The sequence below is a fragment of the Rhea americana genome, unplaced genomic scaffold (genome assembly GCF_003343005.1).
Source record: "Rhea americana isolate MKP2758 unplaced genomic scaffold, rheAme1 scaffold_123, whole genome shotgun sequence".
Classification (NCBI taxonomy): Eukaryota; Metazoa; Chordata; class Aves; order Rheiformes; family Rheidae; genus Rhea; species Rhea americana.
Genome location: NW_028185295.1, coordinates 501577 through 525291, shown reverse-complemented (window position 1 = coordinate 525291; position 23715 = coordinate 501577). Strand labels below are relative to the sequence as shown.

General features: G+C 34.8%; 1 protein-coding gene across 1 annotated transcript in view; it reads right to left on the bottom strand.

Moving 5' to 3' along the window:
• Nucleotides 1-23701, bottom strand: part of NRXN1 (neurexin 1) — a 702150-nt gene extending 678449 nt beyond the window's left edge. The window contains exon 1 of the mRNA XM_085325818.1: nt 22963-23701. Coding sequence (XP_085181944.1) covers nt 22963-23701 — 739 coding nt within the window. The remainder of the gene's footprint in view (nt 1-22962) is intronic.
• Between the last annotated feature and the right edge of the window lie 14 nt (nt 23702-23715).

The window sequence follows — 23715 nt, the reverse complement described above, 5'->3', positions numbered from 1 at the left end:
GAATCAGTTAGTGAAATCGCATCCACTTTATGTGCTGTTCTTCGTATGAAATTGCAGATTTGGAGCTGCTAGCATTTCAMGGCAGTCCCAGGCAGCTGTCTGTGTTGGCGCATATTCTGTCCTCTTTGAAAAGCTGGTGAATATTCTCTGCTTGTCTATTTGAACTTCAGTTCAAAGAACAAGAAACAATAGCAGTTGCATTACAGATCATACATTAGAAAAAAACTCATGCTCACTTCCTTTATATGGAATCCAAACTTGCCCACCAAAAACAGCTTCTGTAGACAATTTAATTTAAACCTTGCCAATATAACTTGTATTCAATTTTATTTTCAATCTGACTTAGAGGACATGGAAACCCTGTATCATTGCATATGGATTTCTTTTATGAACTGAATTAACAATGTTGAGGTCCAGGTGTTGTGCTGTTCCATTTCTGTCACTTTCTAGGTATATTTATAAGAAACTGTATGATATATATTTATTGTATTTTGTATTATGTTATGTAGCATTACAATATACTACCACATTAAAACTACCTAAATCCCACCTTAGGAGAGAGCAATAAATGGAAGTTAAATAAAATTACTCTTCAAAGTAGAAAGTTCTTCACACACAAGTTTCACTAAGGGTGAATAATAAATCATTATAGGGAGCAGCCAAAGGCGACAGTGTTCAGAATRAGAAAAAAATCTTAAGAATAGGCCAAGAATGAAACAAACCGAACAGAAAAAGCCCTTGAATAGTAAAGACCTTTGACAGACATCTATAGGAAACATAGGTAAGAGACAAAACCGAGCAAGTTGAAAAAGTGCAGCCCACGTCACTGAAAATCAGGAAAAACCTCCACACAGGAACAGAGGTGTAAACAGATTTGTTTTTAAGGAACAGAAACAACAGTCAGGGGAGAGATATGGCACTCAAGGAGACGAAGAGGAATAAAATATTTCCTATAAACCTTTCAAAACTACAGAGGCCATCTGATGTAATGATGGTTTCAGATGACATATCTGAATGATTACTACTGCATACATTTCCTTATCTTTATCACTAAATATCACAAGTGTTAAATATCATTTGTCGAGGAATATGAATAAGCCTGACAATTTAAGAAGGAAGTATCTGAGGGAGGAAATTTTAGTGGAATGAGGTTCAACATCAAAAAAGAATCAGCAATGCAAATCAGAAGATGTGATAACTGAGGAACACTAAATGGAAACAGCATGAGAATCTCAGATATCCTGTCATTTCTGGAAAACGTGATCAACAGACAAAGATGAGTATTATATTCATCCAAACCCCACCCCCCAAAAATAGACACTAATAGGTGTACCTTCYTAAAAACTGGAACCTCTTAGAGACTTAAGAGATACTGGTCTTGTAGTGTGAACAGAAAATACTAGTTTTATGGACTATGTTCATAAACTATAGTTGTTCAATTCAGATCAAATAATCACACAAATCCAGCCCTCCCATGGAGCACAGTCTAAACTAAAGGTAAAAATAATTAAAACTAAATCTAACAACTATAATTCTTTTTTGGCAGTTTAGATTGAAAAGAGTGTAAATGCCTTCTGTTATGATGACTTGCATTCCGATGCAAGGATCTGTTTGGTTGCTCTAATTCACAAATTCACAAGTCTAAATGAGTGTTTTGGGGAAAATGAGGCCYGAGAAAAAGAAAAGTTATCAGCAGAAAGACTTTTTCCTTCTTGGCTTCTTCATTTAAATCCTAAAGCCAAAAGGAGACAACTCAAGATTAAGTAAGAGGAGAGCAAACAAGGGGAGGGGAAAAAAATGAAATGCATCATCAGAAGAAGAGGCGAAGGTAAATTAAATGAGGAAGGAAAAAGCCTATTAATTTGACAGAAGCATAAAGCAGAATATTCTCAGCTGATTCAGAGATTAAGTTTCAGGATATCGTTTAAGAATCTTTTACCCTATAGCCAAGCCTTTCCAAGATCAGACAAATTTAGTGCTATCAAATTCTAATGTTAACATTGCAGTTAATTTTTAGTTCTTGCTCAMGACATAAATATCATGCGAAAGCACCTTTTCTGAGTAAAACAATATATAGCCCAACTGAGACCTGCTGCTTTACTACTGTCTTTTCGCATCCTTCAGACCGGCCATATGGTCTGTTTGTTTGATAATTTTCTAAGGAACGGCAGCCTATTCGAACGGCCAGTTTGAAGGTCTCAGTCCTTGAGGAGCCCTGAAGTGCGTTCCAGTCAGCTACAATTCTAGCAATCTCATCTCTTACAGAAGCATGAATCCCATTTCTGCTTTGAAGAGCACACCTGAATCCGACATTCTCTCATTTTCTTTGGCTTCTGTTCTGATCTTTAATGACTGAGATGAAAAGACCTACCTCACTTTGTCACTTGAAAGTTTGGTGTACCTCTATAAAAAGGGGTAGRTCTTTTTTCTTCATATAGTTCATCACAATTTCTTGTACTAGTTTTACTTTTTCATAACACCATACTGTATTTATTTAGAAATGTTCCTCAAAGAAAAGGCCTTGTTTCAATTTCACAGGCATTGCATAAGAAGTCTCCTTTGACTGTTCTTTATCATGTATAATTTGTAATTTTTTTCAAATAAAACCTTACTTTCAAATACACTCACTCATGAACCATTTTTTTTTATGGAAAATTGTAATCGAATTGCCATTGTAAGTTATTTGTCTGTTAAAGTATTAAAAAAATTGTTAAAAATTTAAAGTAGTCTTACAAAAATTTTTACTTTGCTGCTATTTCATTAACAAGCAATTATCAAAAAAATCAGCACTTAGCTTCATTCAAAGAAAGTATTTTGGCTTACTGAAAAGATGTATTCATTCTGGAACACTTACAGAAAAAGTGCTAGGAAATATTTTTTCTTCATGGAAGAGCAAAATCTAGAAGGCTCTTGTGGAAAMAAATTGTAAAAAACTTATAACTAGATCTAACTTGTATACTGAAGAATTAAAAATATGTGTCTACATTCCCCCAACAAACTAATAACTTCTAATTGTTCTCTTTCGTCCACACGCATGTACCAGAAGGAGTAGTACAAATGAAAAGAACGTTTAAGATGTTTTTCAAGCACATTAGATCATGAGGTACAAAAATGAGGACAAATAGCTGGCTTTATTTGATCCAAGAAAACTCTAGTGTATCAAGTTCCAAGAGGTGAAACCATACCACTAATCCCACAAAGAAACAGGCTTTAATTCTCAAACATAATAATTACAGGATGGAGCTGTCTGAAGTTTGGCACATTATTTTTAATTAATGGGTAAATATCAAACATTTAGGGTTTTTTTTTTTCTGTCTCAGCTTGGTCCTTGAACAAAGTAATCACTGTGCAATTTATCACTCTGGAATGGAAAAAGTTTGTGCCAAGATAAACTAATCAGAGATCTATATATTTCGTTGCTGATATGTGCAACTTAAAAATCAGTCACCAATTTGGTATTAATCTTAAAAAAATTCAAACTCTCTTGAACAAATTTCACAGTGCCAAATCTAATAAACATATATCTTTTCATAGCTTGAAATCTACATATATTGTGAAGGTTTTTTTAAGAAAGTGTAAGAAAATTCAAAACAAACATATCATCTTTTCTTTCTCAATGCTCTTTTGTTTAAATACATCTTTTTTTTCTGTCAAGGATTAGCATCTGCCAAAAAAATATTATATTACTAGGGCACAGGAATAACTTGACACATTCTCCTAAATTCCAGACATTTTCTTAATAATCTGACGATTTCAGTAGAATAAAAATGTCTTTTTTTCCAAAAGAGAAAAAAATGCTGTTTTAACATTTGCTAAAATAGGATTACACAATCCTTGCAGAATAGATTAAATAGAGATGAAAAATTATTTTCATATGTTTCCCTCCAAAGGAAACATGCATTTTATGCTATTCTAAGGAAAATAATTCTGTACTCTTGTCCAAGATCATTATTAAAAATAGCTAATTTTGTTGAACTTTAAAGCACTTAAGCAGGTAGCAATAGATTTCTGGCACATGTGCAAATCTTATTAGTGATTAAAAGACTACAATATTCAGATTTTTAGAAAGTAACATCTCAAGAGAGATTACTAAATGTTTGAAAATATTAGTAATTTATTTATTTATTGTCCAGGAATAGTGTGTCAAGATACAATATAAACCACTAAATTAAAGATATATGCTGTCTCCACAGAACCTATACAGCAAACATACACAGCCAAAAAAAGGGAAGGCAGGGAGAGATGATATCTTATTTTTGAAAATATTCTAATGTAACTTATTAGTATTAGCAAATACCAACATAGTGTGTCAAATTGCTTCTCGATGTTGATATAATAATTAGAGTAACTATACTGAACACTTAATAGCTAAGGAGGGATAATGCCAAAGGCACAAAAGATGGTTTGTCATCAAATTCCTATCRACATTCAGTGTGTGATGTGTTTGTGTGTGTGTACCCTTTGTGCTCTACTTATCACTTAGGAAAGCATCTTAARATTTTGTGTTATGGGTTTTTCAATAAAATTAAAAAGTATGTTTGAATGCATGTATGAATTACACTAATGATTATTAGTTCCAGAGTCAGAGTAAAATTATGATCTTCAAAGCTATAGACTCCGTTCTTCCCCACTACCTTCAGAAATTAAAATGTCAGAATAAAAAAATTTGGCAAATTAAAATTTTTGCCACAAAGAAGAYTTTTGCATTGCTATACTAGATAATACAGTATTTTAACTTCCAGTAGTCTGTTCAACTTTTTAGAAAGACTAGTCCATTTAATACTATTTTTCTTTTTTGTATTTTCCACTAAACATTAAAAATTTACTTTTATGATGAATAGCAAATACAAAACCTCTTCCTCCTTTATTTTGTTTCTTCCAGTTTACATGCTCAGTATATTTGATCACAAATGGAAAAGTCTTTAGATTCTCCATGCTTCCTTCTGCAATCGTGCATTTGCTGACATTTCATTTAGCCAAAATGCTTTCTTTACCCCAAAAACCGTTCATTTTATTTAAAATTGTACTGAAATTCAAAACATTAGGTTAACATTGTGGCTTGCTTTTTCTAGGATTTTGTCTCTGTYGTTGGATAGACCTTGTGTCTAAAAACTCTTTTTCTACAATCAGATTTATTATCRTTGCTCAGCTGCACAATTCAACTGAATATGTTCTGCAGACATACATGAAAGGTAGCTAGCATAACAGTGGCTATAATGACCATCTAGCATGTGATGAGGTCTAATAACACAGTAGCTGGAATATATATTCACATATATTTAATTAGCTCTTTATTCTTTAAGTCTCTTTATTCTCTAAGTCTTACTTTCTCCAGCAAGTTATCATCTTCTGTTACACAGATGTCATTTACTCTCTTATTTTATCCAAATGGTAAGCAATGCATAGCTGGACTATGTGTTCAGTTCAGGTTAAGTATTTCAAAATGCCCATTTGGACACTTCCMATCTACGCAGTGTTCTACAGATAGTATATMTATATCTATATATATATACATATGTAGGTATGTATATCGTATAGATTGGTCAGCTGATGAAATACAGGTGAATTAACTGTTACTCTACCATAAAACTGATATCTAAAGTTACATTCACACGATCTTCGTGACATCAAGTGTTATAGCTACAGTCATTTTAGCTATATATACTTTAGGCCATCTTAATATTGTTTTATTGTACAAAGGTAAGTTATTTTAATCCTATTAGAATTATTTCTGTATTAACTTTTCCATAAATAGCTAATAAAAGCAATATATTTCTACACATTTTTCATGAACAACAGTAACTAACTTCCATACACATTCTGACCACTTGAGCAGTGTGAGGTAGAACCAAACTCCTTGACCCAAAGAAACTGAAAAGAATATTCCCTTGCTTTCCATGGGTGTCTGAGGAGAATCATTTCACTGGTACTGTCTCTGAAAATTAGATCTTCATTTTAATTCAAATATAGATGAATGAATCATCTTATGCTCATAGGTTATTTTCAACAAGTAGCAGAACTACCAAAAAGTTAGAAACTTAGGAAAGTACTTTTCTTGTTTTTACTAGCTAATCAATCTATACTRTTCAAAACACTCTTTATGTAACCAGGTATTAATGAAAATCACTATTTCTCCCCTTACACCTTTTTGCAAGCACAAAGCTTTACATTTTATGATATTTTGTAAACACTTTCTGCCAGAAAGCGCTAAAATCCTTCATACAATAGCAACAGCAAGTACTRTTAAAGTGCAGTAGGCCTAAGAAAATGCTTTTCATCAACTGACATTTAACTCCTCAAAAAACAATCTTACATGCATTTTAGGTGGTTTTCAATTCACTTCCAAAAATATATCTTTGCTTTTGCTTRCAAACGTGACAATTAAGATTCCTTTATGGTATATCTGTTTAAAGACCCCTTTATAAACAAACATCATTTTACCCAAGTATATATTAATCTTTTTAATGGAGTTTGTTGTCAYGTTATGTTGTCAGAAATAAATCACCATCTAGGCTGAAACAGGTTACACCAATAAGCCAGAGGAAGAAAAGAATATATATGAGTACATCAGAAACTTTGTTGACCTTAAAGAAATCTGGAATACCCTAAACTACAAATATCTATTTATTACTTATGCCCCAATGTTTGTACCTCAAGTACCGCTTAATATTGTTTGTAATAMATACCATCTAGAACCCTAAGCTAGATCCACTTCTCTGGCTCTAGGTGATGGTAGACACAGAGCAAAACATGTAAAAGTAAAATATCTAAGACATAATGAAATAAAACAGGCAGGAAATGGGTAGAAGATAGTGAATACTATTATTAGCCTTATTTTATGGATGAAAAMCTGTAGGAGAAATTAAATACTTCAGATATATAAGGAACTTGTATTAGAATTGTGAAAATAAAATAACAATTCCAAATTCCATTGCCAGTACTTAATTAATTCTCGGTCCTTCATCTCTCCTTTTTCCATTTTATGCTTCCAGATGTGTACCATTCATCTGATATAATCATTTCTGAAGGATCCATTTTTTCAAGAAGAAGAAATACCAAAGCTGAAACAAGGCTCTTTCATAGTAAGTTTTCCTTAACTACAGGAAATTGTACAAAAAGTAAAATCCAACCCCAAAACCCAARAACCAAAGGTCACTACTATCACTAAAATGATTTTTCTGAAGGAATCCARCATTTCAGAGCAGAACAGCTAGATGTAGATTAAGCAGAGAAAAGTTCTTACCAAACAACATCCTGAACCATGAATTGTAGGATGACTTTGTGCACCTTTCAGGTATAATGAAGCAGATGACATCACATCCATTAACCAGTAATTTGCTTTAATATTACTGTGATACCTAAAAATATCTCTAGTATTTTTGTTACATTCTTCTCCTAAGATTATTTATTTAGTTACTAATGATTTGTTTTAACAKTATTGCCAGTCTCTTATTTTATTACTAGTTGTTTGGGCTGATTTTTGTATAAAGCCAGAGAGAAAACCAAGGCATATTGAAACGTAGGTGAAATACTAAATACTAAGAAAAAAAAAAAAGTTTGAAATGTAGCAAAAGAAAGTCTTAAAAATATTTCTGAAAATTATGAAAAATTTCAGTACTGAGAGTTTAACAGTTTTCCAAAATCTGATTTAAATATGATGCCATCGATGCACAGAAAATGGAGGTTTTCTATTAAGACATAGTTTAAAAGAAATGTTAGGCATCTTTGGAGCCTTCCCTGTCTTTGAATACAGACTCCTTTAAACCAGGAAAAATATGTTCTAGATCACTGAAAGATCTTTTAAATAATTCCAACAATTTCCTTAAATAATTTTTCTGGACAGAATATTAATAAGCAACAGTGTTTTCAGGAATCRATCATAGCTATATAGATAGAAATTCAAACCAATGTAAGAGAAAGTGTAGTTGCATGTCCCATTCTGATATTTTTGAGCAGATGAAGAGGTTGGATCCTCTCATGCCGGTTCATGTTAAGTGTCAAAAATTCCTCTCCATTTGCCCCTTTGGATCAAYTGGCATAACTGCATGAATAACTGTTTGATCCAAATGATACGTATTTAACAAAATCCTTCCCAGAAAATAATGTCTGTTTACCCAAACCACCCTACYAGGACCAAGCTACAGCACTAGTTTATTAAATACATGAATGTTAGAAATGATCACAGAAGCTGTTTTTATGAGAAATGTACTCAGTGTGCATAGTAGATTAAATGCTAGTGACAATGTCAATACATTTAATTCCTGCTGATATCCTACAATCTCATAGTCCARTCTAATAGGTTAAGAAACTCTTGCATCGTTGTTCATATTCTATCTTATATGTTTCAAAAGACAAAAAGTCTACAGAGGARTAATGCTGAGCTGGAGACATATTTTAAATGACAGTAAAATCAGATCGCATTAATTTATACCTCCTTTGCCGCTCAGCAAAAAACAGCCTTTAGGGACGTTATATAGGACTGGAGAGGCCTATGATTTGATTGTGACTGGTACTATTTTCCTGCAAAATTAAAGGTTGCCCAAAGAGAATAACATTGCAATTGTTTTATAGAAAATGCAACAAAGAGGTGAAAAAATAGTCATAAAATGAGCTTAAACAGAAATTATTTATATTTATATTATATTTATATGTCTGAAATTAAACTTACTAATATTTAGAAAACAACTGCATTTCTAAAGATGGGTCTAGTAAGACTACCCACCGGGTACAATCTTTATAAGTACATGAAAATATAAATAGTGGTGTCTTCAACTTTATAAATAAACATATTTTAACTGATTGTGCAATAATTCAGTACTTTAGCTTTTATCTGAGTATTTTTGAATGATGATTTTCAGACTATTGAACATTTTTCTTTTTACAACTTCTCTGTTCATTTTCATACACATAGTTCTGTTTAAATTAGTTTGAAAAATAAGCATGAATATCCCTGAAAATCCCATTAGGTGATTAAGTGTCATGGGCTAATATATAAAATATTCATATATTTGTAAACAGTCGTATTTTATTATTAAAATATGTATGGTTATCTGCAACATACTTGTATGTATATTAATTTATACTGGGGATCAAGAACAGGAACTTATTCACGTAAGTAATCCAGTCAAACACAGTTGGACTATATGTGAATGAAGCAATTTTAAATAAATTTATTAGGCACTCTACTGTGACTTTCTTTTATCTTCTCCTTCAACTTTCCTTTATCTTTCCTTCAACTTCTTCTTTCCAAAATATTAATAGGATTTTATTTGCATGCTTAATAGTCAAAGTAGTATATAGGATAAGGTAGTGGTTACAAAATAGTAGTGATTATAAAAGAAAGGAGAAAAGGAAAAGGGAAATAAGTATTTTAAATCTTCATTATTTTTCATTTTGTTCACATTTTTAATTGTAAAATATTTACATCAACAGAGAAGTAAAGAAAGTATCAATTTCTAAAGAAGGAGATAACTAATAAAAGCTGTATTGCAAGTTCCTGGGATATTTATTAATGTCGTTCTTATAAAGACAGAAGCATCCTAAAAAYGAAGGCTGGTCAGTTCAGAAAGTAATCCTGTGTTTCTGGCTCTTAGGTAGTATATAGTATATAGGCTATACTATTCATCCATTTAAAACTTTTACATAAAGAGTTTAAGAAACACTTCTAAGTAAAGCTTTTCAAAAGTAGATAGATTTGCAAATACAACGTTTGCATTTTATTAAAGAATGAAATGGATCTCTCATAGGTCAACTCAATTCATTTCTTGTCAAAAATGGTTCTGAAATGTACAGAAACAATTTGTATATTCTTTATATTTTGCTTGATTTCCTTCTTTATTAGGCACACATTACAGAAGAAGATCACTTATGCTAATTAAAGAAAATTGAGAGGGACTCAGTTATAGTAAGGCAGTCCACTATTCTTTCAGCCTTAAAAACATATATTTGATTCAGTCACAAAAAAATAGCTCAACTGAAAAATTGGCATTTATGTTAGCAGCAATATCTCCCCAAGGGAACTTTAAGTAAGTTTCATTTCCATTCTGATTCCTTTTGACTTTAGTCATATTTTGAAGCAGAAACCGTTTAAGGAGGAATGATTTGATTTTCAGGGTTAAGCCTTCTGCCAAACCTTTGAAAACATGCCAGAATGTGTTCAAGTCGCAAACTTTCTTGAAAAATCCCAGTTTGTACAGAGTTCATGGAGATGTCTTGGATTTTATCAGTAAATTCCTGAAAGATTGCTTGGACTGTGCATACTTTAACTGGAGCCTGAGCAGGCTATTCCTATTATGAGAAACCAGATTGCTGCAGCCTGTGCTGGGTCCAGCCACCCCTTTCTGGAGCAGGAAACCTGTCRATCCATCAGTAACATCCCTGCTGAGAACAGACACTATGAAAGGAGGCTTTTTGATTAAAATGCAAAGAAGAAAATGGCTGGGCCTGAGATGTAAGAGTGAGAGTAGAGTTTTAAAAACCTAAAAAATATATATATATTATATATATATACACACACACACATATTTTACTACATTGAAAGAACATTCTTCAGGTTGCAAAGTCAATCACCCCAAAATAGCATATCTGACAAATAAAGCTTTCTATGTAACTTAAATCCATTCTCCGTACTCACATGCATTATGATACAGCTTTTAATTACACCATTTAAAGCAATTGTCTCCAGAGGGTCCCTAACGGGATCTGTACACAGATCTTGGCAATAAGTAATGATTGAGCAATGACGAAACCTGTTGTGCCTGTGAACTGTACGCCTGCCCCTGCGATAGAAGAGTCCTTGCCCAAAAGCCGCGGGGTTGTACCTCATCGCACAGACAGCTGAACGCTGCCATGCAGAAATACGTTCTGTCCTCTCCTCAGCTGTAATCGTCCCACACGATTTTGTTCAGGGTTTTAAAGCCAGGCATTTTCTGAGCGAGCTCATTTTCTGCGCTTTGCAGGGCATTTGCATTTTCTGGGTGCCTACCTTACTGGGTATCCCAGCAGATGCAGTGCCTATGGAAACCGCGCTTTGAAGTTATAGTGTACGTATAGCACATGTGAAGTACTTGGAAAAACGTCACGCTGTATACTCAWAATTACAATGTCTTTTGCCTCACTTCTTCTCTGCAAGTAGAATAATAGCATCTGTCATCTTTCATTGGGTACTGTGTATTTTTTAATACTTGTACAGTAGTTCAGACARTATACTTATGAGAACTACAGAAAAACCCAGGGAAAAATTAATAATTTCTCTTCAGAGCTAGTTTGAATACAGACAATAAATAAGGCTCAGGGCTATACACTGAACAGCAAAGAGAAAAAAAAATGAAGAAATTACTATTATTACCCAGTCTATGCACTAAATGAGGCAGAAGGCTTGTGGAAAAAGTGGTATACGATCATGTAATTAAARACTGTTTCATCATGGGTGCCCACAAAGGGATTAAATTAAAGCTGTACAGTATTCTTTGTCCTGACAGTTCATAGCTTTACTTCACAAACTTAGTAAAATTCTGAAAACATAGATTTTTGAGTGTAATATATTCTTATGTGTTAGACTGATATGAGTTAGGTTGATTAGACAAGAAGAAAACTGGCCCTACTGAGCACCAGTTTAAAAATCTGTGCACCAAATGGGTACCTACGATAATGAAAAGGAGCGTGAAGATTGATTCAAACATGTAAATGAAAGAACAGCCTATTTTGAAACAACAAGCACTTTAATACAGGATAAATCATCTCAGCAATGGTGGAAAGTGGGACTAAAGTATGAGATTTTTTTTAGTCACTAATTCGTATTTTAAAGAGCAAATTGCATTGCCAGTCTCTATGATATCTGCACAAATATGGACAAATTAAAAAGAATAGAATAGGTAATTACTAGTACCACATATGTGTGTAAATCAAGCTAGAAAAGCTTTCTAACAGTCATTTTTGAGTTGGCAAAATGTTTCTATGCATCTGAATGACAAACGAAATCTCTAAAAAGATCACAGAGTAATACTATATAGTAATGGGCAAGGTTAATCCTGTTTGGACATTGCAGTTGTTTCGAGAGGTCTTGTGTTTTTATATTAACATAATTGAAACATTTTTTTTTAATGGCTAGAGGAGCTGATTTGGTCTTACTCTTATTTTACATGTGTTAACTTTTAGAGGCATCAATCCTGATTTACACAAATATGGAAGTCTATTAGTCCATTACCTGGAGTAATGCTTTTACTCTGTTAACTGATTAAGAGATTCTGAATATGACAAACCTACAGCAGTATTTTAGAAATATTGTCCATAACAATATATATGATTTCTAAAGAAGTCTGTATCTTCCATCAAACATTAGTTAATTAATTCCTGTTAAGTCTCAGCACCTTTCTACATTCTCTGAATGATCCAAAGCTCAATTGAAGTCACTGAGAGTTCAAGCTGAGCAAGAACCAAGTTTCCAAGAGGTATTTATATACTTTTTTTCACAACTTCAAAAGTAAAGCTAAGAAGGAGCAAAGCTGAATAACAACAAAATTTGCTCTCAGTTCACCTTTAAATAKTTAGGATTTCCAAGGAGTAATGAGCCCATATGAAAGTGTAATATCAAAATAACTACATATTAGTAARTTCTTAGAAAAAACTTATTTTATAGTTCTTATAGTTAGATTATATATATATAGTTCTTATATATATAGAATATATATATAGTTCTTTTATATATATATAGTTCTTCTATATAAATATATATAGTTCTTATAGTTAGATATATCTCTATGACAATAGATACAGAACCACTGACTGCTTTTTGTTATTTGTCACATAAATGTGAATAAAACAGAGACAAGTTTCACGCTTAAACACATGAAACAAAAAAAGATGGAAGTCACCACTCAGTGAATGTAGCCTTAATTCTGAATTCCCGTCATGAATTCCTGAATGTAGCCTTAATTCTGAATTCCTTAATTCTGAATTCCTGTCATGCCCTCTACATATACTGTTATTTTTATACTTTCATTAGACATGTTTGTGTTTTTTCAGTATGGGAAAAATTGGAAGGAAATTTTATTCACTTGCATTACTGTAAATATTTTTGTGTTTCCAGATTTACCAGGTCCACCAGTATGACTCATGTGTTGCAGTGGGATAATATGTAATGGAATACTGGTCATTTTTCACTCATCAACTTGAATGATGGAGATATTTTTAATGTATATTTGACAGAAAAAAAAAAAAAAAAAAAAGACTCCAGTGGTATTTCAAACAACAAACAACAAAACAGGATTCAGCCTCTGATAAGAATATAGACAAAACCCCTCAATACTAAAAATTTTCAAATATTAAAAACGTGATTGTCAGAGGATCTGCATGAACAAGTCAAAACTTGTTCACACTTTTCTCTGTCATTGGGAATTTCTTAGTTTTTTAGACACAATGTGAAATTTTTTTCTCATAATTTTGAAACTGATGCATGATTTCTTTAATTTTGGAATTTCAAAAGTTTTAATGAAGAAAACAGAAAATAAAACCAGTATTGTACAGCTATAGTGTATGGCTGCCTATAATGCCAGTCCCAGCTGTTTAACAGCCATATATGTACAAGCATAACATCACGGCTCTGCAACTAAATTCATCGCAGCATCTCCTCCAAATGTTCTGGAGCAAGAGGAGAAACAAAAAGGCAAAACAGAAAGTCCTAGAAATTACCACAACTGAGTTAGCTGATGGAAAGCAGATTGCAGTTTTGGCCAAGAAGGAATTATATTCAAATCACGTTGTCTTTCTGATAAACTACTAGGAAAACATAGGTGTTTCCCTTATAACACCTTCAGCAGGAATGTTTTTTGCATGAATATAAGATCTGTCTTCAGAATTCTTCAGTAAATGTTGAACCAAACAAGACAGATCTTCTTTTTGTCTAATGCTGAAAGACAGTCCGCAGTTTATCTCTGCAAAAATGTACGTTCTAAAAGCATGTTCTTTGCAAAGTAATAGTATCACAGAAATTATTTTTCTGCAATAAGCATCACAGAAAACAAACTTCACAGAGATTCAGWCCCAGGGAAGTACAGCAACATCTGTCTGGTGAGAATATAGCAGGAGGGCATTATGCAGTTCTTAGAAAATCTTAGGTGGCCAAYGCAAAGAAGTATTTTCTTGTATGGCTGCACAATAGTATTAAARCTTAAATGACATACAGCTATTGGTTTCTATCATCCATTTTCACCTCTCTCTCCTCTGAGGAGCTAAAATGGGGGAAAAAAACAGATTCAAAAAGAAACAGAGCTAATAATAACAATGTCAGTACTAGCATTTCTGGAAACTTCATGAAGAAATGCCACTGCTTTTCTACGGTATGATATCATGCAAAGCAACCTTCCAGCCCATTATAGATACTCATCTGATATTCAGTGTACTTAAACAGAGCAGTGTATATGGATGARAAGAAGCAGCAATCCCTCTCACTACCCTCTCCTCCTCATGTCTCCGGACCTTCTAGGTCAAGAGCCTGATCTTACAAATAAGTCAATTGCTGCGTAAGAGAATTCAAAAATTTTTTGTATTATTTTTACTGATTCCAAATTATTCAGTTAGGAAAGAGAGCACCTTTCCTGAAAAGACTGTAGAGCATTTATTTTACTAGAATTAGGGTCTGAGTATCACATTTTATTAATAATGGATATTATCTTTGCATCACAAAGCTGTAACTGATCATAAAGCAAAGTACTTTTCATCATAATTGTCCTCTAGACACCCATCGTACAAATGCTGACGTGTTTGTACGGATGTTTCTGCTGTCACCTTTGGGAATAGATGAAGAATCACGATAAGCTTCCAAAGAAATTTACAATATTGAGTACAGTTCCTTACCACGTCTTATTGCTAATTCTGTGATTTTCTACACGTCTTTAAAAAAGTAGGTATATATAATTTATAAAAAATATGTATAATCTTTTCCAAATGGAAATACTTCCTTTCACGCAAGTATCATTTTTACATCTTTTATTAAAACTGAAAAGCATAGAAAGGAAAGCAAATCAAACTGAAGGTCATTCTGTATCAGCCATGAAGATGTGATTCTGAAACTTTGGAACTGAGACCCATATCTACAAGCGCATAGCATAATGTCAGTGATCTCCATAAAAGCGGTACGTGTTCTCTTAATTACGAGAAGATATCACTGTAAGAGTAAGTCTAGCTCATCTGCCTTTAAACAAGACCTTTCTTTAAATGAAATCACCAAAAAGTCAGATCTTTTCATTTTAAGATCTTGTGCATTGTGCTACAGATTAAAAGCAATCTGTGACTTGTACACCCACATAGCATTGTAGATACATAACACCTACACAGGCAAAATATGCTGTTTTACAATTTGCAGTGGCAGCAACTGCAAAAACGATTCTATTGAATACACCTCCCACTTTTTAGTAAAACAAAATTTTCCCTCAGATTATACGGTCTCATAAATGTAAAACAAAATTAGTCACATAACTTTACTCACATAGTATGGCTCGTAAGAATGCATTAAATTAAAAAAAAAGATGATGACGACGACGCTTAAATATCTGAATATAAGTCTTTTCTCTATATATGTTCCCAGATGAATACTACAGTCAGAATCAGCAGGTTATTTAATTCGCCCTAGATCTTCTCTGCCTTCATACTCCCACTCAAATAATAAGTTTGGAATCAGCAGGTTATTAGGTTTGCCCTAATTCTAAACTTGAATCAATGGGACTTCAAATTGATTCCAAAGGAAAATGAAAACAGAATTTGGTTTTGTTTTGCCATCTATGAGATGTCAAATTTGCTGCTTATTAAGACTTAACAAAACAGTTCCAGGTTGCTRAACAACTCCATAAAATTACAGAAATTTAAAATCCTACTATACAGTCCTGTTTTTACAGAAAGCTGCCAGCATACTCCGCCTCTTATTTTGTTGTAAGCTCAAACAAGGCTTGGGCTGCCTTCCCCTTTCCCCCAAATTTCTCATCCAATAGCAAAGAGTATCCAAAAGCAACATAGTATTTCAATAAATATCATGTTGAAAATGGTCTGATCATTAAGTATAGCTAGAGCTCTCCACTGTCCTCAGACTTTAGATCTTTGATCCTTTTCTAGTAATGAGAGTGACTTTTGTACAGGTGCCGTAACATTGCAAAGGACAGGGTCTGTTATAACCATGAGAAGAGCTGAATTGTCAAGGGAAATCTGTTTGGCACTGGCATCTTACATCATTTCCAGTATCTAGACAGATTAATAGAAGGTATGAAACTGTAGGCCAGTTTTGCACAGGAAAAAAAGCAATATTCTGAATACTCTGGTATGGATAGATAGGCAGTAGGAGTGATGGCAACCTCAAAGTGGGCTGATAAGTATCAGTTCAGTAGACTGAAGAGGATGTATTATGGTAGAGAGAGTTTCAAGTTTTGACTACACAGTGGAGAGCCTAATGGAAATTCTGATCTTTTCTGGCTGACAGCCAGGAAGAAAATCCTCCCAAAACTCCTGTATGGAGTGTCACTAATTTAACTGTATAGATGGAAAAAACAAACAAGAAATGGTGTGAACTGACTTGTGTCACAGAGAAATCAATGTCATTTCAAAATCATGTGCTTTCCTACTTCATTCATTGCCACGGGTATTTAGTGCACTGCAGTGCTCATCTGTTCTACCGAGTACTCCAAGGTCCAAGAGAATGGCAGGACGCCAGCATGAACCCACGACATATAACTGCTTTTTAGTTTGGCAGAGGAGAATCCATAGCTCTGAAASAGCGACTTTGCCATCTGTAACTACAGTCTAGCTAGAAAAGTCAGACACCATCACCAGAGTATAGAAGGAGAAAGTGTCAGTCGGGAGAAAGAAAGTCTCATCTTTGTGGAGCACTAAATTATTTAGTAAAAGATTAAATGATGATCCCAGAAGAGAATAACTAGATTAACCAGTAGAATAACTTTAATAAGGTATTAGAGACAACATGTAGCCTCATTTTTTGCCAGTTAATTCTATATATTTGTCACTTTCTAACAAATAATTTCTAGAAGTAATGTTACTTCAGTCTTTGCAATTTACTCCTTAGGTGCAACATGGTACACAGCACTTCAGTATGCCCTTCACTATTCTGTAAAACCATGCTTTTATAAAGGTATACAATTTTCAACTAAAGTGCAGTAAACCAGAAAAGTATTTTTCCAGAAGCTGGCATAGTTTCATGTTTTATGAATATAACACCAAGCTTTCTGGAAGACAAAACATCGCATTAATTTCAACAAAAGTATGATGAACTCTTTTGTTTTTAAATCACCAGACAATTTTGATATGTTTATAAAAAGAAGCATTAACACTTAGAGATGCGTATGTTAAAGTTACCTTCAGCTTAAAGTTATTTCTGTAAAGAACTGTTTTTACGTCCTAGTTTGTTTCCCCATTCCCATCCATCAGGTCAGTAATGATGATGGGATAAAATTATACGTTCTGTAATCTAAATGTTTTCCCCACAACTCCTTGGCTAAGCATCTATAGTAAAAGGATTCCTAGGAAACCTTTCATTTAAGTGGTAGCCAACCTGCAGCTGAGAAAAGATCAACTATATTTGGTCCAAAATGGCTGTAAGCCTTGAAATGTAATTACATTAAAATATAAATAATTTCATTATATAATTTTGAAATTTTGACTATATGACCAATCTAACACAAGCTTGGAGGCTATTAGAAGTAAATTCTAGCATATTAGCCTCCTATAATTTGCTAGGTAGGATCAAACTTGGCACTGGCCTTGCATCTTAGCAAAGCGAAGCAACCTCACTATGTAAAACACTACTGATCTGGGGTACTAAGATGAATGCTACATGCATAAGTGGTCTTTTGGAAGTATTTCAGTATCAGTATTTTGAAAGGATTAGCAGTGTTCAACAAGTAGCCTTCTTAGAAGTTAATACAAAACAGACTGTCAGTTCCTAATTACCACTGACATAGTATTTAAATTGCTGTGATTTCACATGAGAGGCAGATACTCAAATCAATATCTTATAATGCAAAATGCTGGCAAACAAAATAATGTATCAAATTGCATTAGGAAAATGAAGCACAATTCGGCTTTAATCTGACATGAAGTTTCTGTTTACATACAACTGAATGTAAGGGGCACTGATTTAAAACATTTTGCGAGACTCTGGGATTATTTGACTATCTGCCATAGAAGTCCTACCCTGCCAAAAAACTCCACTATTTAAAAAATATTAAATAATAATAAAGCTTTTTTACTAAAACTAAATTGAATCATCATGTAAATACAACAGAATCTTAGCACAATCTCTAGTGGATTTTTATCCCTCCTCCTAAGTCAACATCACCCCAGTGGCCATTGGCAGTGATAAAGAATTCAGCATGCAGAACAAATACAAATCATGCAAYAGAGATGCATATTGTAGACAAAGAATCTGAAGTGTAAATCAAAAGGAAGGTTTTGCTCACAGTACTTGTTATCCCATACTATATTTACCTAACTATTCAAGAATGATAAAAACAAGAGTTTTTATCCCCTTTTTATTTTTACTCTTGTAAAACTGACTATGTGCAATGACTTCAGTGGCATTGCTCTGCAGACAAGCATGTATCTCACAAAAGATAATTAATGTCAAAATATGTTCATATGTTTTATCCAAGGCATGAAATAATTGAAAGAATTAAAACATGAAAAATATCCAAAAACACAAATATTAAATGACTTTTTAAAAAGTTAACATGAAGAAGAAAATGTGCACAACAAAGATTTACACAATATATTCAGAACCCAAACACACACATTAAATGCTGGCTAGCCTAAGACATTTGGAATTTGCTTCCTTAAAAAATCATTTTCACAGTTCAGACCATTGCTGGAATCAACTACAGAATATCTGAAAAGGAGGGATATCTCTTACAGAGAACAGCTGCATGACCAGTCCTCATTTTTTCCACAAAACAGAAATTCATTAGGATAGTTAAATATGTTCTAAATAGGAAGCCTTTGAATTCATAGAATAATTACCTCTAGTGGTCACTGCAAACAGATAATATTGAGGTATAAAGGCCAGCAATATTTTATAAGGATAAAACTTGCTGTATGTAATTTTTTCTAACAGTTACAGATATAGAAAAGCATAAGGGCATGAAGTGACAAGAAGCTAGGCTCAGTGAGAAACTTTGCCCAAATCAAAATGTATTACTTGGTTTTTATTTTCTCTTTCAGATGTATCTGACTATTTCTAAGACAGAACATTGGACAAGATTTTATATATATATATAAATGTAGATGAAGAAAATTATATGTGTACATTCTGTCTAAAGCCAGGGGGTCACTATTTTATTAGTGTAATTTAATACTTAAAAAGTTTTTTTATTCTGAAATTTTAACAKAAGGAGAAAAATGGGAAGAGAAATATGAAGCCTCACTGATATTAACTGAGTATTTTCCTTTCTTTTCTTTTCTTTCTAGAACCATGACTTACTTTACTAAAAGGGTAGATTTTAAAGATTGGTCTTTTTAATGAACAGTTCACTCTATTGTAAAATCAAATCATATCCATTTCATTCATTTCAAGGAATAATATCATTTTCATTGAATATAAGATTGTGATGGTTGTAAAAAAATTATCAGAAAATTGATATGTTAATCAGGGCATATTTCAATGCAAGTCATATTTCTAACAAAATGTATTAAGATTTTGTATATTTTTTTCCTTCTACTAAGCCACTATTATCATTTGAAATAATATTCCCTTGCACAGTTCAGGACTACGCAGAGTTTACTTCCTCCTTTAGAAGACTGTCTTGTACTTGTACTGTCTTATACTGTCTTATAGTGTCATTATTCATAAACATATAGACTAACAGACAAAAACTGCTAGGGATCATATTTTTCTATGCTATGGATTGCACATCCTTTGATACCCAAGCAAAACTCCTGTCCTTTTTCTGTAATTCATCCCAAAGCTCCCATTGAAGAGAGTGTAGATTCTGCTGAAACAAATAGCATGACTGAACACCATACATCTGGTTTTTTGGTAGCTTAACTTGTTTTTACACTGGTGTAATTCAGATAATGTAAATGAAGCCACTCCTGATTTAGACAAGTACAGGGAAATTTAAGCCTACTGGGAATAACTTATATTCTTATGGATTTTTCAAAGTAACACTAGGTGAAGTAATTTTATTATTATAAGAAAACTTTTTTTTCAGGAAAAACTATAGAAATTACTTACGGTGCACATCTGAAAAAAAACAGATTTTTTTCCAGAAAATAAAATAAATGCTGTGAAAAATTGCATCCTAAGGCTTAAAATAGTGACTCTTTAAATTAGTTATTTATAATCTCTTAAATGTGCAAATCAGGATAGAAAATTTTGGAAATATTATTATTATATCACTATTGCTTTCTAACATCCTTATTATACTATGCAACTCTGTGTTTTGTCAAATTGTAGAGATGTAGAAGGGTCAAAGGACCAAATCAAAACTAAAAAAAAATCTCCAAGGAGAATAGAATTTAATGACTATTTTTTCACCAGGAAAAAATATATATAAAAAAGAATATAATTTGAGATTAAAATGTAAGGTTTGGGGATTTTTTCACATCTAAACCATTTCTAGTCAAAAAGCAAAGCAAGACAAAGACTGGAAACTCAGAACTGACTTCCCCAGCTCATCGCAGTCCAAGATTTCAATCTTCCTTTTCCAGGAATGGCAAACTCCCTCTGAAGCTAGTGGGAAATTTACACTTTCCGGGAACAAAAGATCAAAACTTAACAGCATAATTTCTAGGTTAACTACAAGGAATTAAATGTAAATAGCCAAGGTTTATTTCTTGGCAGACATAATAGTTTTACTTGTCCCTTTGCCTTTTCTATTTCTTAGAAGATTAAATCATTATTTACAAACTAGTTCAATATCTTTGTAGCACATATGAGTAGCTACTAATCCCTTCATCAAAACCTGACTGATCTGACTTTCAGTTATTACCTTTTCTCAATCAATAAACATAAACTGTAGGCCTAGTCCCATTCATATTGTGATCAGTGGAAATGCCTTCCATTTCTAATGAAATCAGAATTTGGATATTTTACGATCCTTTGTTGAAAAGGTACAATAAAATTATATGTCTTGCTATTATTTTATAAGGCTTCTTCATGGACAAAAGACATGTGAGGATTTAATCTCGATCCTGCTGAGGTCAATTATAAAACTACTAGTGTTTGAATGAAGTCCAGATATTAGCCTAATTTAGGAGATTCTAAGCATTATTTTGAATGTCATCTTCTTGTAAATTCTAACAGAAACTATATTTATATGTGTGTATAGACATACATAAAATATATAATTTCATTACCATTCAATCATAAAAATTCCTTTAAAATAGTTATTAATCTTATTATTATTTAAAGATAAGATTTCCTTTTACACTTCATTTTATATACAATTATATAAACTGTTTCATATAAATAGTACACTTTCAAAAATCACTTTAAATAAATAAATTATGATTTAATATACCATATATATTAAGGCAAAATAATGTATTAATGACCACTGTTACTTTATCTAAACTCATAATTCTCTTTTTGGTTTATAGTAGGGCCTAACTCAAAGATATTAAAACACCTCAGTATTTTACATACTCTTATGTATTATGTAGTACCACATATTAAAATTTTACATTCAAGTAAATATGATCTTAGACAACTACCTAAGATATTTCATCTTACCATTTCTTGGACTGCGTTCTATTGAAGGGTAAGTTTATTATTTTCTGAAACTACCATTTGTTCTCTCTTTATTAGAAACCTATTTAAAAATRTGATTTTTTTTTTTAACAAATGGCAGATGAAAGCTAAACACTGAAAAAGTAAACAGTATGCAGAATGACTGTAGTGTTTGAGTATTGACACTAAGGACAGAAGGTGTTACATAATAAAGCACAGTCACAAACGATGTTTCCTTTTTTATAGCCAGTGAAATTTGATAGAAATGAGAAAGGCAAATTATTTAGCCATAAATATCATTCAGCCACTCAGTGAGGATAGTCACTTGGCCGATGTATCACCTTTTTTCTATCTGCACCTTTACAGTTTGCACTTATGTCTCCATTTCTGCTGTGGAGATTATTATTTCCTCGATATATTTTGCCTTCTTTCATTCATACACCTTAAAAATCTGTTCCGGGCACATAACATATGTGCTCTTCTATGCTTAAGTAGCTGCAAGCAGTGGCACATTTACCAGCAAAACAATAAAAAGGTCCTACATGCATCTGCAAAGTAGATGTTCACACTCCTCCCSGTCGCCAAGCACAAGGGGGGTGGGGGGCACTAAACAGGGACCAGATTTTACTCGGTGATTTATTTGGAGATGGGATTTGGGAAAGGGCTGTTTTTCTAAACTCTCCCTTCCTCGGTATCACTGCTCGGCAGTCTGGTGGTCTTGGAGCGTATGCTCCCCCCTTCCCTTTTCCACTCTGCCTGCGTGACGGGCGCTGTAGATCGCCGAATCCATCGTGAAGCGCTATCGTTCACATCGGGGGAAAACCGCAGTCCTCTCCTWAATCCCGCTCCCCCCCAGCAGCAACTAAGCAATTCGCAAATYAATCACCGGTTTTATTGGTGTAACCGAGGCAAACGTCAGGCCCGCCTGGGCCCTGGGCCTCCCCTGCCCTAAACGGAGGCGAGCCCGGAGCCCCCCCCCTGCACGTCCACCATTAAAACTGCCCCCACCATCGCTTCCCYCCTTCCCAAAACGAATTGCCGCTCGCTAGCAGCGTGCCCTCGCCGCCCTGCCGTGGGGCCCGAACCACATCCTCCTCCTCCTCGCCGGCAGCCTCGCGGCGCGCGGGGCCGGGGCGGGATGGCGGAGCGGGCAGCGGCGGCGGCTCCGAGGGCCGAGAGCGGGCGCAGCCCCTCGGCGGGGGCGGGCAGCGCGAGGGCGCGCGGAAGGGGCGCCTTACCTTCGCTGCAGTCCTTGCCGCGAAAGCCCGTCCGGGAGCAGTCGCAGACGGCCTCGTCGTTGAGCACCGAGCAGACGCCGCCGTTGCGGCAGACGTCCTCGCGGGCGCACAGGCGGCTCTGCTCGTCGTCCAGCCGCACCTCCTGGCTCTCCACGGGCGACGCCTGCGTGTAGTTGACTCTGACGTCCGTTATCCAGCCCTTGAAGGGCTCCCGGTCCTTCACGGAGGACAGCGTCAGCTTGAGCGTGGCCGACCGCAGCTCCGGCGGGAGCCCGCCGAGGAAGAGGCCGCTGAACACGGTCATGTCCCGCCGCTTGGACTTCACCTCCACCCACTTGGCCTCGGCCTGGTCGATGATGAGCGTCGTGTTCTTGAAATGGCGGCGGATGACCACGGCGTGCCAGCGGTTGTCGTTCACCAGCGTGTCGGACAGCAGCGTGGCCGGCTCGGCGCAGAAGATGGAGAAGCTGAGCTGGAGCCGCCCGCCCTGGGTGAGGATGAGCTCCAGGAAGTCGCAGAAGCCCTCGTCGTCGAAGTAGAGCACCAGGCCGCTGGCGCTGCGCGTCTTCATGTTGAAGCTCATCTCGCTCTCGCAGCAGGCGTTCCACTTGGGGAAGCGGGTCCACTGGCCCTCGGCGCCCGGGAACTCCAGCCCGCTGCCCAGCTCGGCCCAGCAGCCCAGCAGCAGGGCCAGCCAGAGCAGCAGGCAGCCCCCGCGCCGCACCAGCGCCGCCCCCATCCTGCGCGGCCGGG